The following is a 17716-nucleotide window of genomic DNA, read 5'->3' as shown; positions in this document are numbered from 1 at the left end:
CATAATATATTTCCACCTAAAACTCAAATTAGAAAATCTTGACAAAAAACAAAATACTTTCGTTCATGTACAGAGGGAAAAAGAAAAATCATTTATTCCTCACATTTTGGATTCAATGGTAATAATGGTAAGAGAACAGATTCTCCTAAAAAATTATATTTGACAACTGTAATAATTTAGTTTTTTAATGGATCGGTTAAATTTATTCAATAGATTTAATTGTTCGTCAAATGATCAATTGGTTTTACAATGGTGTACTAGGTCAAGGTAAATTATAGTTAGAAGAAAGACAACGATCAATAAATAACTTACTATTGCATGCAAACCCCTCTAATAATGGGCTATAAATGTGTTTCTCATATTCTCTAGAGTATAAATCTTTTAATCTTTATTCCGTTAGTAAACAAATTGAATTGAATGAGGCTGTTTTACAATATTAATCCTTTGATGAAAATGAAAAGGTGTAGAATGGAATAACCAAGTACAGTAGGCCAATTCAATATCGCAGTGAATTTATTTTAATACAACTACTTTCAAACATATTCTACATTAGCCTATATTAAGTAAACCTACTTATTGTTTCTTTCTGTCTGTGTGAGTGTGTATTATTGTGTACAGACCACACCTGTAGTCCGATTTTGATGAAGTTTGGTATGTAGGTACTAAATACATGGTATCTCCAGGTTTTTATTTATTATTTTTTTTTTATGGTAATTTTTCCACAAAAACCTCTTAAAATAACTTAATGAACAAAAATCAAAATTTTCTCAAGAATGGCCCAAACGATTTTGATACAAATGCTGTAGCCTACCACACAACAAATTTAGTATGGTAGAAATCACATTACTGTAAAAAATACGCTTCAAAAGTTATTGTCCCAACTTGTACCATTTTCCCATAAAAAACCCCATACAAACGGAATAATTTATTTTTCCAAAAGACACAGTTCTGATTGAAATTTGTTTGTTATGGTCCTTATAATTCCAAACAAATAGTACAAACCCCCATTCCTATAAAAATTACACTTCAGAAGTTAATGCAACTTTTGTGATTTTACCTATTAAATATCATAGTTACTCTCATCGTTTACCCATGATAAAGATTGTTGACAAGCTAGAGGGAGAAAGTATGTGTCAGATTGCTGATACCGATTATTTTCATTCAAATACACATTTTCCCAAATTGAATCTCAATTGACTGTAGGAGTTATTTATCTACTCAACTTCAATCTCTCTTTAGTACCTAGATAATTTAATCACAAAGATTTTATGAATAATACCTGATTTTACGAAGTTAAGACCTTTCATATTTTATTATAGGTGCTCTAAGAATTTGTACGAGTTAAGAATTGAACTATGCATTTCAATGTATTATCTTATTAGAAGCTCCAGATACACTTTAATTTTAAAAAGGTAAACTTCAAAACTCCTCAATATCGCCTCAATATATTGTGAACATGCTGGGTATCCATCCCTCCTAAAAAGTCTCTCTAGCAACATACCTAATACTACCTTAACATACCAATACTACTGTACTTCACAGATTAGTGAAGGCAAACTAAAGGAGGCATTTTTATTTATAGTCTTGTTTCCTACTGAGCTTGTCGTTAACAAGGATAAAAGACTACACTTGTTTTTAGAAGCAGAAACTGGTTATTCAAAATAAGAATGAAATCGTTAGGAGTTGTTTGTGAAAAATTTGCGCAGATAATAATTTAGGGTACTTAACGCTGATATATTGAGAACCATGTCGAAACTGTAAATGAGTCATTATGTTAAGATGTCAAACCTAACGATTTAACTGTGATTAACAATTGTTGAAAAGTTACCTAACCAAACTTTACTTGCTTGTGGCTTACAGTGATTTCAGGAAATAACTTTAAAGGTGTAAATCATGTAAACATTTGTGATTTAAAAAGTGTTCAAACATAACATCGAGGTTTATCCATCAGTCAAAAGTGTTTTTGTAAGTAGATGATTGTCCACTCAACTTGTGTTTTTTCATGTTGTTTAGTCTTGGATGACTCATATAGCCTAATTTAGTCTTTTCCAGCCCCAGCAGTCTGAATTTTATTTTTTATTTTTTATGTGATTTACCACACAAATTAAAAAATTATAAAAATCCTTATTGTCCTAATTAGCATTGACCATGTCATACAGTACAGTCAGCAACTGACATAGTAAAAACAAGAAATTCCTTACGGAATTAGAACAGATGATTACTGTATCCTACTATCCTACTAATATTATAAATGAGAAAGTTTGGATGTATGGATGTATGGATGGATGTATGGATGTATGTTTGTGACAAGTGAACGCGAAAAATACTGGTCGGATTGGGCTGAAATTTGGCATGATGATAGCTCACATTCCCGATTAACATATAGGCATATTCTTATTTCAAAAATCCTATCGGGCTCCGCCCCAGTGGCTCTGGAGTTTCCCATGTTAACCTTATGAGAAATGGAATTATTGAATCTTAACAGCTGTTTCAATTAAACAAGTTGGTTCTGTTCTATGATGTTCAATAGCATTAAAGTTACAAGGATTACCAACAGGGTGCAGCACTATTATTTCTTTTACATTTATGACAACAGCTAATTTGCAACGAAAAGGTGAGTGAGCGTAGCGAACGAACTTCAACCTGGAGGCGAGTTAGCGTAGCGAAAAAACTTCAACCAGGACGTGATTGAGCCATGCGAACGAGATAATCTTGAAAATTAAGAAGTTAAACGGGGCAAAGCCCGCGGGTTACAGCTAGTTCCTAATAAATTGTTGAAATGTGGCATTTGCACAGAATAATGGAAGTGAATAATCTTTATAGGCTAATGAAATAAATCTAAGTTTTTTTGTTGTTTTTTTTTTTGTAAATTTGTTAACTCTACTTGCATATCAAAAAGATGTACCGGTATTGGAGAATAAAAGGGGTTGTCCAAAAGCCATTTTTAGAATTTAATATCAAAAGTATTTCTAGGGTATTTTGGTATTACATGTATTTCGCTTGTTGTGTATTTTTAATGAAATTTCAATACAACTTTTTAGAGTTTTAGATCATCCAAAAAAATATATGGTAGCAACTGTTTTATCCCTAGCGCTATAAACATGAAAATTTTGTTTGATTAAGTTGGGATTTTTTAGTAGGCTATATATAACACAGAGTCAAATACGTAAATGTTAATTACTGATGTTAATGGAGCTGAATGAATAGGGGTTTCAATGTTCCGGTAGGGGTGTACAAGAAATTATTCTAACTAGCTTCTTTTGATAGATTAAAATTTTCTGTATCCTACTGCAATTGCCATAAAATATAATATTAAACCTAAAAATAGATTGGCTTTTTCCGGTAGGTTGACTAGAGTCTTGGAATCCAGTTTATTAGAGCAGCTTGCCTTTTGTCTTGCCACTGTATTACGTAAAGTGCCTTAAATAATTTTATTCAAGGGAGGGAACAGTGGATGCAGTTTTTATTTGTTTTACCAGTTACCGTACTTCTTTTGATATTTTCTCATAGTCATTTTGAAGAATTTCCAAAAAAGTTTGAAGGCTTTTTTATTTTCTAGTTTAAATTTAGCAAGTTCCTGTTTAATGATCTGTGTATGCAAATCTTGAGGAACTTGTAAAAGTTTTTGAGCATTCTCTTCTTGTAACTGAAGGATTATTTGTTCTTTTCCCAAATCTATGCATCTATCAGTAAGAGCACTGAGTTGAAAGCCAGGATCAATGTCTTCAGTAGGCCTAGTGCTGCTTTCAGCATTTTTTGTCAGGTAATTTGATTTAGGTGTTATGTCCGGTTGATTTATAAAAGAGGAATTTGGTGTATGTACATTAAAGGGGTTGATGTTTTATTGGCGGGGTTCATCAAGTTGGAAGATTTCTTTTTCTTGTTTGGGGATGGAGTAGATAGTGGAGTTTCTCTTATTCCTTGCCAAAATCAAGCAGAGCTCACTTAGTGCCTATTAGCTACTAGTTCTGATGTACTATATTTGAATTTATTTTTTGAACGGTAAAAAATGCTTTTTCCCACACAACCAACTTCATTTGTCCCAAAAAATACCCATGAAACTTTCTTAGAAGTTCAGTAATATTTGCAGGCCAGAAAGGGTGTCCACTGATTTTTGCAAAGACTAAATTATTTACGAAGAAATTGTCTACCTTACACAATTTGTTTATATTTAAAAATTCATTCAAAACAATAATTGTATTCTCAATGCAAAAATCAATTACAGCTGAACTATTTGTGTATCCACCTTACCTACACGGCTATGTACTTCTACAGCAACAAAAGCTTTTTCATTTGAAAACAAAGTAGCAGAAATTCTCTTTAGTAAATAGTTTTAAGCCCAATCATAAAACTCTTGATTTATTAAAAATAAAAAAAATAATAGCAGTCAAGCTGGTTTACCTGTAGTTATCAGCTATGATTGCAACCTGACCAGTCCTTGACCAGATAGCAGCGTTAGTTACTTCAGCCTGTCTTATCAGGTTTACACAATCACTTCCTGACTTCCAAAACGTAATGGCACAGCAGATACCGGAGTTTAATGAGAATGGGAACGTTTCTTGAGTAAATAACACTTTTAAACAACTGAAGGTATGTTCAATTTAAATGTAAATAACTTTTTAAAACTCAAATGTTAAATAAAATCACTGTTTTACACTTAAAAATACGGAGCAGTTTTATAGTTTTTGTTACCGGACTACCCGCCGCCATCTTGTTGAACAGATAGTGGGATTGAATTTTGGCATATTTCAAAGGTCAAAGATGCTAGTCAATATTGGGTCATAAATTATTTTAAGTTATGACAGAGACGAATGTGTTTACAGTGCTGGTGGCAAGGCAGAGGATAGTTCTACATTGGCCAATAAAAGATGATTTTCTCTCACAGTTCTCCGGAGTCTAAAGCCCAGTTTCGGCAATATTGGGCTGCCATCACTGGTATGTTTATTTACAAACAAACTTTATAAAATATTATCTTATTTTTTGAATTATAATTGTTTAGAAGTCAATTATAAGTGTTAATAGTTAACAGGAAATACAATTAGTTATACTTGACAATGTACTAAACTTAACACATTCGCTGCGGCCCCATCAATGGCAGGTGTAGCCCCAGTGCGGCGCAGTGGCGAGCCAACCCGTTTGGCTTTCAAATATTTCGGTCTGACGAATAGCAAATGACGTGCGGTGATATTCTAAATTACGAGAGTCGGCGTAGTTTGCTGAAACACTCACAGATAGCAGCACTGTTTGGAACTAGCCAGTACCATTGTATTGCCAATTGGAGGGAGAAAGACAGTACAACAAGTTGATTTCTAAGCTTGCTAGGATATTTTACGGGGAAATTTACTACCAACCTACACCACAATAAAGCACTTATTCCTAGCTAAACTCAGACATAAAAATACCCGTTCTTCCCAGTGTGATGATGCTGCGCAGAAATTAAATGGAATGTAGGCGATGTCGCCACTCACGGGTGAGCGTTCAGGGTGGTAGACCCGCACTAAGCACTCACCGGTTAGTGGCCAGCAGCGAACGTGTTAAGGAAAATAAGCGAAAATAGATTTAATGTGGACCTGATCAGAAAAAAAATTAACTGGACAGAAACCATTTTCAATAACTCAGTAAACTCCTCTTTCTGATTTGGTAGGATACTACATTTTAGAAAATTCACTCACAATAAGCAGCAAATCAATGATAATCAATATTAATTCTGAGTACGTTACAGTAGTTCTAGAGGAACATTATCAAAATTGTTTGTGAACTTTTGGAAACAATATGATTTGGACAGGTCCTTTTTGAAAATTATTATCCATGAAACATTAAGAGGTTCATTGACTATAATGAGAAATCATTTATATGGCAAATATCAAAATTAACCAGTCTTATAGCTGTTATAATCCTTCAATATTTTAAGTGTACATTTTTTTCTGAGTCATTGGCAACCTTATTTTTTAAGGCAGACGTATTTATTTTTATACATAAATTCTTTTCTCTCGTTGGCTGTCAATAGATATTATCCATCATAAGGATGATGCAAATTTGGGGTACATTTTAAGTCCTAACTTCTAATCCCCGAGTAATTTATCATGGCTATTGTTTATGTTGGTTATTTATGCCAACAACTGTACTACACCCTGATCGTGACACTTATTTTGTTAATACAAGAAGTATAACTTGAATGTCTTTTATCACCTAAAATTGCATAGCTATTTGAACATTTTAATACCACAAATTTATAACACGGTAATATTTTTGTCACAGTCCCTATCACAACTAATGTATTATTTTATGTCAAGCTGTATATTATCTTCCGATATCGCAACACACCCGCGATCCCCCACTGCTTTTGTGATTATTCAATATTTACTTGATACAACAGCCATTGTGACACCGTTAATGAGTGGAATCACAGAGAATAGACCATTACGTCTATTGTCTGTGGTGGAATACTTGATTGTGGGCTATTGGTGACGATGATTTACAAATGTTTAAGTTTCCCAGTCTTATACAACTCCGATTTACGGTATTTTTTTCCGGTTATCGAAACTCAAGTAGAATTTGATAGACATAAAATATCCAGATTCCTGACCTGGATGATGATTATTTTAATTTAGGCCTACGGTTACACATTATTGTACTTGCGATCAATAAAATCCGTTATGTAAGTCATAAGTCACTTAAGGTATCTCACTTGGTTCAATGAATGGTTTTCGATTTGCCTACGAAATATGATTGAAAATATTGCTGTGGGCCTATTTGTAAACAACATTTAATGTAAACATATCAGTGACAGTAGAAGTGAGAATCTTAATTCAAACAGTTGTTCGTTATTTCATAAATGACGAATGTAGTAAACATTGGGAGAAAACTGGATAAAAATCGTACAAAATGGTTTGTTATTTTATTTCCAAAGTAGCAAGGCCATATTCACCAAAGACCAAAGAAACCAAAGACACTCTCAGCAATCCAGTGAATACAGAAAAACAATTTGAATCTTGATCAGTACTCTAGTTTTCTCGGAGTAGGCCGTGGACAAAATGACAGAGAGAGAGAGAGGAGGGGGGGGAGAGAGAGAGAGAGAGACAGACAGACAGACAGAAATTGAATATGACTTGTTTCGCCTTTCTTAGGCTATGAAACGTAAAAATAACCAAATACGCAATGTACAGACAAAACTGTAATTTTAATTCATAGGCCTATAGATACTGACGTAGCTCTTGTTGATATACAGAAACGTATAGACCTATCATTGGCTATTTATCATGTCTATTGCATTATTGTAATAAATGATGACAATAAAGGATTGATTTGAGTTATTGAATATAGAAATAATAATCTGATTGATGTAATATTACAGTCAACATTGGGATGATGTCTGGCGGAGAATACTTTGGCTGGCCCTCCCCTACATTGCCCAAGTTTTCAGAGCCTGATGCGCCGTTCCAAATAACTCACGATGATATCACCATGATGGTTTCGTTGCTTTACCTCGGGAATATCCTAAGTCCGATACCAACAGGTAGGTTTAAATCATCTATAAGAGTTTCTATTGCAATCCTGAACACTAGATATGTTTGGGTCATTAAAAACATGCTCAAACTAATTTCAGTTTTCTAGTTAACAATTACAAAAAGCTTCAGTTGACAGTTGGTCTGTGCCAAATCACGCTTTAATGCTGGGAGGATCTGAGAATGGGCTACTTACAATACAATCCTCGACCCAATTGGGGGTTAGGACTAAAAATATAAAATCATTGGTAAAAAGAAAGATCTGTATCTGAGCCAGAAGTTACCAGATTTAGATGGAATTTGTCATTGAACAATCAATTAATGATGATGATGGTGTTTCTGGCGTCTGGTACAAACAAAATTAAAAAGTAAATTAGTCCAAGGTCTAGGTTTTACCATGAGAAAACGGTAATAGCTTATTCCCTATATGGGAAATTTTCTAAAATCATTTTTTGTTTGCAGGTTACATTATGGACAGATTCGGCCGAAAAAAATCTCTAATCTTTTGCAGTATATTTCCAATTCTATCCTGGATCTTGATTGTCTTTGCTAAAAGTCCAATTTACTTATGTATCTCAAGACTTCTGGCTGGAATTTGGGTCGGAATTATCACGACTGTAGCTCCAATGTACACAGCCGAAATAGCATCGCCAAAAATAAGAGGTGCTCTTGGAAATATGTTTTCTTTCATGACGTACCTGGGAACTTTGTTCGTTTATGCCATAGGTCCTTATGTTTCTTTTTACACTTTGGCAATCATCGCAGATATAATTCCAGTCTATTTCCTTCTAATGCTAATATCCATCCCAGAGTCACCCTACTACTACTTAATCCACAAAAACAAACAAGGAGCGATACAATCTTTAAAATGGTTGAGAGGCGGAGTAGAAGAAGAGATATTAGAAAAGGAAGTCAACGAAATAGAAGAATTCATTCAAAAGCAAGCTAAAAGTAAAAATACTGTTAAAGCTATATTCGCCACAAGGGCAAACAGAAAAGCTTTTTTCATTGTACAGTTGTACGGTATTTTTGTGAAATTTGCCGGGATTGGTATTTTAATGGCTTTTAACTCCATAACACTTCCAAAAGCAAATCTTGGCTTTCTTCGCCCCCAAGAATGTTCGATTGTTCTGGCATTGATCTGGGTAATATTTTCTGTCTGCTCAATGTTCCTGGTGGATAGGTTAGGAAGGAAGATGCTTCTGACAAGTACATCGTTCGGGTGTGGAGTAATGATGTTCATCGCCGGCCTGTGGTTCTACTTGCAGACAAACACTACTTTAACTGTTGAAAAAGTCAGTTGGATACCCTTCGCTTGTTTTGCCGCTCATGGAATTATGTACGCTCTAGGTTTAGGTCCAATTGGAACTGCTATCAAGGGAGAAATGTTATCTGCAGATATTCGAGCAAGTGCATCTGCAATAACATCAATTGTGTTTGCACTTAGTTCACTCTTCCTCAACCAGACCTATCTTCCGATCGCTGACAACATCGGAATGTACGTCAACTACTGGATTTACGCAGCCAGCTGTTTTATTTGTGCTTTATTCACCATTTTCGTGTTTGTGGAGACAAAAGGAAAAAGTTTACAAGAAATACAGCAGAAACTTCACAAGAAGAAACCAAAACCACTTGATTGTAAGGCAAACACAGTTTGAAAAAGTACAAACTCAGGTCTAAGTCAACCAGATGAAAGCTTGACTGTGAAAGTTGTTCAATGGGGAAAGTCAAGTGCTATAATCACAATCAGAATATTTTTTTAAAGTTGGTTCTGAACTTAGGTACAAAACAACTGTGATCCTAAACATACTGTTTTATCTGTGATACTACAAAAATTACTATCAATGAAAAGTTGTTAGGCTAAACCCTTTTATTTGGGCAAAATGTAACGAGAAGAACAATTTAAATAGCTGATTTATGTAACTTAGGCTTGATAAATTTAAACTTAGTATAAAATGCATGTTTTAAGAGGGTTCCACCCGCCGGCTGGTTACTGCGTAAACATGTCCTAAAAAAATAACCTCGTGGCATTATTTAAAGTCTTTATCGAGTTGAAATAAACGGTAAGGTATTAAAATATTCACAAAGCAAACTATGCACTGGATGAACTGAAACTTTGTAATTGTTTCTTTTAAAAAGGATTTACAAAATCATTTTGAAAATCTGTAAATAATTCTTTTTTACATGTGATTTTAACTTCTAAATAATAGTAAGAAACTAATTTTTCCCATCCAATTCAAGCTCTGATATGAAGAGCACAAAAAGCACACAATCATTCTAAACTAATTAGTTTTAGAATGTTGAGAGCTTGTACAATAGAGGCATATTCAATCCCGAACTACATTTCAATCCATATAATCCACCAACTTGAATTGACCTTCAAGCTGCCGGGTAGAACCCACTTAAAAGCTTACTCTGATGTAACTTATTTTATTTGTGTAAAAAGTAATTTTAAGATTCTACTGCTTGTCTTATGAAAAAAATTAGTAACAATTAGTGATGTGGGCCGGGTAAATACCCAGTGGGTAGGTAAATATAAATTGGGTTTTTACCCGGGTATTTACCCCAGGCCAAATACCCCAAAACTGGGTATTTATAATTTTTATTAAAGTTAGAGAAGATTGAGATGTTTTTTTGGAATTATTACCCTGTAAGGATAGTAAAATGATGATAAAACGTGTTAAACAAAATTTCATATGGTCACTACTAGCATTTTACTTCTGGGTATAATCACCATAAATACCCAGGTCTGAGCATAAAGCATAATCGGCATAAATACCCTGGTCGCATGGTTGCACTGGTCCTGACTACTTATGATTTTTTATTTTCTATGATAGATAGATGAATTTATTTTATTGAAAGTGAAGAAAAATAATTTGCAAAGTAATAATTATTATTTAGAAAAACAGGAAAATTTAACCTAGTAGTGGTCTATGTTTAAACAACTTAAGAAAATAATTAAAATTCAATCTGTAGGATGGCAGGTTTTAATAATAGGTATTTTTGTTCTAGATCTTTTGTTGGTATCAGTGGTATCAAAATAAAAAAAACTAATTTCATAAACTTGTGATACAAAACATTTGATTCTATATAGCACAATAAATCATTCAAAAAGGAGATACATTTTTTTAGGAGGTTTATCCAAATATATTATTGTTTCCAACTAAGTGGTAACACAGAAAAGTTTAATTAGCCTAGGTACTTTTAGTATTCTGCCATTCTGACTATGTCAATCAGGCCTTAGGTCTGTCTAGCCTTCCAAGCCATTTATACAATAAAAATTTTAACTATCATAATTTAATAACAGTAAAAGTAGGTTTAGGTTCACTATTTCTCTGATGAGGTGTTGTCTTGATTTCATTTCATAGGGAGTGTTTAGTTTCTAGCATTCTCTATCTAGCATTCTCAATGATAAAAATTGAAATAGCCACAGCCTTTTTTAATATACTATTTTTTAGTAAGTTAAATTTAACTGATGTTACTCGATTTAAGACACGAAACCCCATGCTTAATTAGAAACTTTATGTATTATAAAAAAAAGTGCTAAATCATAAAATAAAAGGTAAAGCTTCAAGTTACTGTAAAAGGTGTTAGTTATAGACTATTCTAATTTGTCATGTAATGATAACAATAACATATTTAGGGGTAAATATATACGAATTTCAATCGATTTCATAAATACCCAAAATACCCGGGTATTTATGGATTTTGGGTATTTACCCGGGTATATATCCAGGGTATTTACCCCGAGTTTTAAATACCCGGGTATTTTACATCACTAGTAACAATAAATCCATCATAATTATCTAATAAAGGTATTAAAATCCATTTTTAGCCCCTGAGCTGTGTTAGTAATTAAAAATATGTAGGTATTTACCTTCGTCTACAGCTCAAACTGTTGTAGCTTGAGTTAAGGCCGTTTCGGCATTATAATGCTATCTATTTGAACGAGTTCGCGAACCAGCATGGTCGGACAATGGGAATGTGGGTTTATAGGGGGTTATAGGGTAAAAATTGGTTTATCACATTTTTGACAAAAAAACATAAAATTTAGCAATTTCTTTCCAAACCATTTTCTAGAGCTTAAATAAAGAAATAATTTAGTAGGACTATTATTAAAGTGTTATTATGCGCCTAATAGTTATGAAGAAAATAAAAAAAATATAAATTTCAAATTCCCATGTTATTCTTATGGAGAATAAGTAAACTGTTGTATTTTGCTTGTTTATGAACTTATTTTGATCAAATTTGGAAAATGTGTTTATTTCTTACTAACTTAAACCATTAACATTGTAAAAAAAAACGCTTTTTTACCCTCCCTGTTGCGGCAAACCTAAGTACTGGTTAAACTAATTCAATAGGAAATAAATGTGATATTTTTAAGGAGATATTTTAGTGTAAATCCAATCAGGCAAATGGAAATTTGCTTAGTCTGCAGGTTTGCTGTGGCGGGGGGTATTTGTTGTCTTTGCAAAGCACGTTCTAGATTACACCCCATGTAAGAGTAATTAACTTAATAAATTTACAAATAAAACTATAATATACCCTAGTAATTTCTGATTTGTTTGCATCAATCCTTTTATTTTCTCTCGGTCACTCAAATTAAATCAAATCAAATCAAATCAAATTATGAATGTGTATGTAAAGATAAACTTTTTAAAAGATGCTCTGTAAAAGTTGGGAATTTATATTTTTTAATTTAAAACTTCTTTAAAAAGAATAGCTAAGCAAAGGTTATGTAGTGCATTTCATATAGTATACTCTGCTGAGTATGAGCACTGTAAAATGACTATCACGATGGCAATAATTGACTATAAATGTTGCCGTGGTCCGATCAACATGCCACGCTCAACCAACCAATCTGAACACAGCCTGACCATGCTACGATTTTCCCGGCTATTCCTCCTAGTCTACCTTGAGCTCTCCTGATGACACCTAGCCCCTCCGTATCGGCGGCTGCATTTTAACAATAATTATGTTCTTATTTAATCCCAAGTTCACTACAAACATTAAAAGTTATTTACCAGTCTACATTTAAAGTAGGCCTAATTGATTTTATAATCTAAAAGCACTATAGTAGCTTAATTGTGCAAGGCAACTTATATTTTGTGTAAAACTACTGGTACCGTACCATGTTTACTCAATGTGTGCTTGTCCCTGAGTAGGTAAGAAAAATATACAGGGTGGCTGAAAAGAAACTTGCACCCCCCTTAACTTTTCAACCATTTGAGATATTTGAAATCGGTTTGCGGCACAACCTTCTTAGATATGAGGGGCTACAATAATTATGGTCGATTTTGAAAATTTTGCCCTTAGGGGTAACGGAGGTGGGGGGTAGCTCAAAATTTTCAAATGACAAGTATAGTCAAGTTTGGTATCATTTTACAGTTCTTGACGAAACGTAAACATTGACATAAAGAAAACCAAAATCGGCTCACTAATAACAAAATGGCGTCCAAAAACGTTTCAAATCCAAATAACCATGAGGGTGGCAAAAAAAAACTAACTTGCACCCTCTTTAGATTTTTAACTATTTGAGATATTTGAAATCGGTTTGCGGCAACTTGTTTGGAAATGAAGGGCTACAATAATTATGGTCAGTCTTGAAAATTTTGTTTATGAAAATTGAAAAGTTTATGTTTCGTCAAGACCTACAAAATGATACCAAACTCGACTATACTTGCTATTTGAAAAATTTTGAGCTACCCCCTACCACCGCTACCCCTAAGGGCAAAATTTTCAAAATTGACCATAATTATTGTAGTCCCTCATATCTAAGAAGGTTGCCACAAACCGATTTTAAATATCTCAAATGGTCGAAAAGTTAAGGGGGGGTGCAAGTTACTTTTCAGCCACCCTGTATAAGTTAATGGTTTGTTTATCTTTACTTAGTCCCAGTCCAAGTCAAGTTGTTACTGGACACCAAGGCTTATCACCTACAAAATCAACCTCAGTTTTCTCTAGCCAAAACCTACAGGTACCAACTATATAAAATGATATATAAAATCTGATCATTTTTGCTCTAAGAGTTATCGCGCCAAAAATCGGCTATATAGGCTATATATATATATATATACCGGTATACTGTACCTAGGCCTATATTTATATATGAATCAGAACAGAGAGTATTTTTGGCCTCTGGGGACCTCAAAACAAAAAAGTAAATCGGTCCTGGGTCCAGGTCTTGCCATGAGTACTATGGTTAATAGCTTAAAAGCTTATTCCCTAAGTAGGCCTATAAGTAAACTTAAGTTATGGGAAATTCGCTAAAAGACGTTGTCTTGAATTGTAGGTTAAACTTAACCCTCCGAGTGTCCATAGTTTAGGCCTTAATGTCCGCCTAAGTTATTTTTGGCGCATTTGCAAGGTTTTATTAAAATGGATCTGAGAAGCTTAAAACAATGTAAATTCTACTGTTCTATATACCATTTTGTTTGGAAAATCATGGGCTTCAATATTATACATAAAACATAAGGAACATTTGTTTAAAAAAAAATGTTAGGTAAAAAAAAAATATTTTGGAAAATTTTCTAAAAAAAAATAAGTTTGCGCTCAATGAAATTGTATAGCCCAAATTATAGGCCTATAAATATTTGAAAATAGCCACTTTGTTCTAAATGTTATGAGGATTACAAATATATAATACAGTAATATAAGGAAGTAGATTTGCAAATAAATAAGTTATGGGCAAAAAACAGATTTCAGTAGGGCCTACATAGCGTTTAGCTAAGAATGCATAGCCTAACCACAGTTAGGAATCTGGCTGATAATTTACATCAATATCACTAGGCCTACCTACTTCTTCAGGATCATCAACCAGCCCTTCAAAATCACTTAAATCTTCTTATAATACACCACGTATATCACTACTTTTGATTTTTAACACTAAAACAATGATAAACGTAATAAAACACATCAGTCATCGGTCCGAGGTTAACCGAGCTGTTTACAAATACGCACGTCAGCTGTCTGCTACAATATTTTCGGAACTAAAATGAATAGCGCTTAGAGACAGACCTCCGGAGAAAGCTCTGAATCTAACAAAAGAACGATAGCTAACTTAACTCGATCCAGTTCAATCCGATTCAGTCAGTCATAGAGCCTTCGCCGTAAACGATGTTCGTGTGTCGAAAAATCGACAAGTGACACTACACAAAGTGTGTCGTGAGTCGATTTTTTGACAAGTGACGCTCGGAGGGTTAAGTTAGGGCTCTCTTTTTAATGAGTAAAAAAAAGGTAAAAAAGAAAAATGTTAAAATTTTCTTACATGATAAGTTATTTTGTTTGTCATTTGCCAACCATAACTTAAACTAGATAACTTAAGTTATGTTATAGAAACAGAGAACGGGTACAGTTTCTTAACTGGGCTATGCTAATATTGATTGAAACTATCGATTCGATTAGTAAGTAAACCTTCATGCGATTTTTTCACCATCAGCAAGTTTGGTTGGTTAGGTTAGGTTATGATAGTTTTATTTCATAATAGATATATTTAAAAATATCGATTATTAATCAATATTTTCAATTCGATAGTTTCAATCAATATTAGCATAGCCCAGTTAAGAAACTGTACCCCAGAGAACTAACCTAACCTAAGTTAAACACTGCAGTGCTGTAAAAGAAGTGACATGCAGCCCTCTTCTTGAATAACTTTGTTAAACCCATAACAATAACAAGACAATCAATAAGTTAATTTAGCCTGTTTGGGCTTTAGCCTAAAAGTTAAAATAGCCTAGGCCTAGGTAAGTTAATCAATAAATTTGTCCCATTAGCTTTTTGACTGAAAATCTTAACTTGCGGTATCCAATAATATATCATAGGTTCTGAGATACTGTTCTATGCAGAACTGTGCCCTTGTTGCCACACTGTAAGTGGATGAAGTAACTTATGCCTAGCCTATTTTTTGCAAAATGACAAGTTTATGTAAGTTAAAGTTACCCTTAACTTGCTTACTTTAATAGCCACCTTATAGGTTGGTTTAATTTTTAACCTATAACTTATACCTCAGCTACAGCAACAAGTCGGGTTATTGTTAAAAATTAATGTTTGAAATGTATGTTGTTTGTTACCTTACTAGGTATCCTCTATGAAGTCGGTAGCCTATGAACCAAGGGAGTAAGTTAAGGTTACACAATGAATAAAGGACGTCCAAGATAGGTGATCTAAACTACACTAATTAACAGCTTAAGTAAATGAAGGGTTAACTAACGCTATAAGATTTAAAATATCAAAATTAGAATGATCCAACGCATAAATTAAGTAAAGTAAACCTAGTTTTGTGAAACATGCAACCAATGATTTGGAACTGGTAGTCATCTCAAAATAATCAATGAAATGTTTTGACATTTTAATGGTTCCTACGGCATCCTACGTGAAAACAAATAACTTTGGTTTTAGTTTATTTTATTGGTACTAAAATACTCACCACTTAACAGCTAACTAACAAATTCACCCCACCAACTTCAATTAATAACGATACCGCCCAACATAAATGCAATCATGGAACACTCAGAGCAGGGGGCAGGGAAACATTACGCATACGTCACGTGACTACAACAAAGCTCAAGGTTACGTTTTCAGAAAACTTTTCAATTAAATTATATTCACTATAAATTTAGTACTTTTATTTAGAACAACCTGTTAAAAATTCTTCAGTCATAAAATAGCTGAATTATTAGTTCAAACCATGAAAATTATTGTTATTTAAACAGGTTCATTCATCATAAATAACTTGCTCCTGGTAACGCCCATTTTTATGTCAAATTGCCATTGAACTTTGCTTAAAGTGCTAAGAAAAGACGTTATATAACAAAATGTATACCAATATTATTTTACTATGCACTATGCAGGATTTACTTCGCTTTTCCCTGTGGTAAACTAATAGAAGACATGGCGGGTATTATTAGTAAGTTATATATATATATAAAGCTCAAATACCACTGACTCATTCATTCATTCATTCATTCGCTCACTCATCACGAAATCTAAGAAACCATAAGACCTAGGAACATGAAACTTGGCAGGCATCTTCCTTTTGGGTAGTAGAAGTAGACGCTCACTAAGAAAGGATTTTAACCTCCGACCTCTGGGCTCTGTCCCAGTGAATCTGGAGTTTCCCATGTTAACCTTATGAGAAATGGAATTATATCTTAACAGCTGTTTCAATTAAACAAGTTGGGTTATGTTTTATCTATGGTTCTGTTCTATGATGTTTAATAGCATTAAAGTTACAAGGATTACCAACAGGGTGCAGCACTATTATTTCTTTTACATTTATGACAACAGCTAATTTGCAACCAAAAGGTGAATGAGCGTAGCGAACGAACTTCAACCTGGAGGCGAGTTAGCGTAGCGAACGAGCTAACCTGAAGGCAAGTGAGCGCAGCGAACGAACTTCAACCTGGAGGCGAGTTAGCGTAGCGAACGAGCTAACCTGAAGGCAAGTGAGCGCAGCGAACGAGCTCCAACTTAAAGGTGAGTGAGCGTAGTGAACGAACTTTAACCATGACGTGATTGAGCCATGCGAACGAGATCATCTTGAAAATTAAGAAGTTAAACGGGACATAACGTTACTCCTTGAGGAGTATGTGTTATCTATGCTGGTATTCCTAATTGCAATTGCAGATTGTGGGGGGGGGGGAATACCAGGCAGTTCCAAGGTGTTAAGAAACTCAACTGGGTAGTGTAGTGCTTGTTCCTCTTCTATGATTGAATCAATAGACAAATAGGATTTTTGAGTTCACCATGAATAACGTTCACGATTTTGTTGTTGATTTTGTTTACATCATTACTTTTGGGGGCTAAAATAGCTCTGCAGGATAACCATTCAGAATCATAGTGGTTGTTTGGTAAGTCCGGAAACACATTTGCTATAAGCTCTTCCGCAGAAGCAACCATGTGGCCAAAGTTTACAGGGAGGAAATTCTCTTATATTGGTCAGTTATCATTCTACCTTCACCAATCTTGAGCAAATTATCTGAGAATTGTCTGCGAGAGTGAGAACAAAATGTTGTACTGTTTCAGATGACAATACTAATCCGAAGGAAACAAACAAAATTAAAAAGTTATTTTTAAAATATCGAACCACGCGGTTGCATTGTTTTAACCAAGCAAAGCCGGCCATTTTTGGCAAAAAAAAAGTTTTGTGAAGAAGACAAAAGACAAATAGAATAGAAACGTCAAACTTGCCTAACTTCACTGAGCTAAAATTA

The 17716-nt window shown here is 33.9% G+C and overlaps 2 protein-coding genes across 6 annotated transcripts in view; one reads left to right on the top strand and one right to left on the bottom strand.

Annotated features, from left to right (window-relative positions):
* Positions 1-16018, bottom strand: part of LOC128997198 (neuroglian) — a 52312-nt gene extending 36294 nt beyond the window's left edge. For all 5 annotated transcript variants that reach the window (XM_054422795.1, XM_054422794.1, XM_054422797.1 and 2 more), the window contains exon 1: positions 15931-16018. The gene's annotated coding sequence lies outside the window, so the exon portion shown is untranslated. The remainder of the gene's footprint in view (positions 1-15930) is intronic.
* Positions 4489-9993, top strand: LOC128997199 (facilitated trehalose transporter Tret1-like). Its single transcript, XM_054422800.1, has 4 exons — positions 4489-4590; positions 4824-4935; positions 7355-7516; positions 7968-9993. Exons 2-4 carry the CDS (start codon positions 4869-4871, stop codon positions 9161-9163), a joined length of 1425 nt encoding a protein of 474 aa, XP_054278775.1. The 5' UTR covers positions 4489-4590; positions 4824-4868; the 3' UTR covers positions 9164-9993.
* Positions 16019-17716: the final 1698 nt, after the last annotated feature.

Source organism: Macrosteles quadrilineatus, unplaced genomic scaffold (assembly GCF_028750875.1).
Source record: "Macrosteles quadrilineatus isolate MER2022 unplaced genomic scaffold, UCM_ALF_1.0 Scaffold_6__1_contigs__length_79288215, whole genome shotgun sequence".
NCBI lineage: Eukaryota > Metazoa > Arthropoda > Insecta > Hemiptera > Cicadellidae > Macrosteles > Macrosteles quadrilineatus.
The sequence above is the reverse complement of the archived record's forward strand: the minus strand, read 5'-3'. Positions and strand labels throughout refer to the sequence as shown.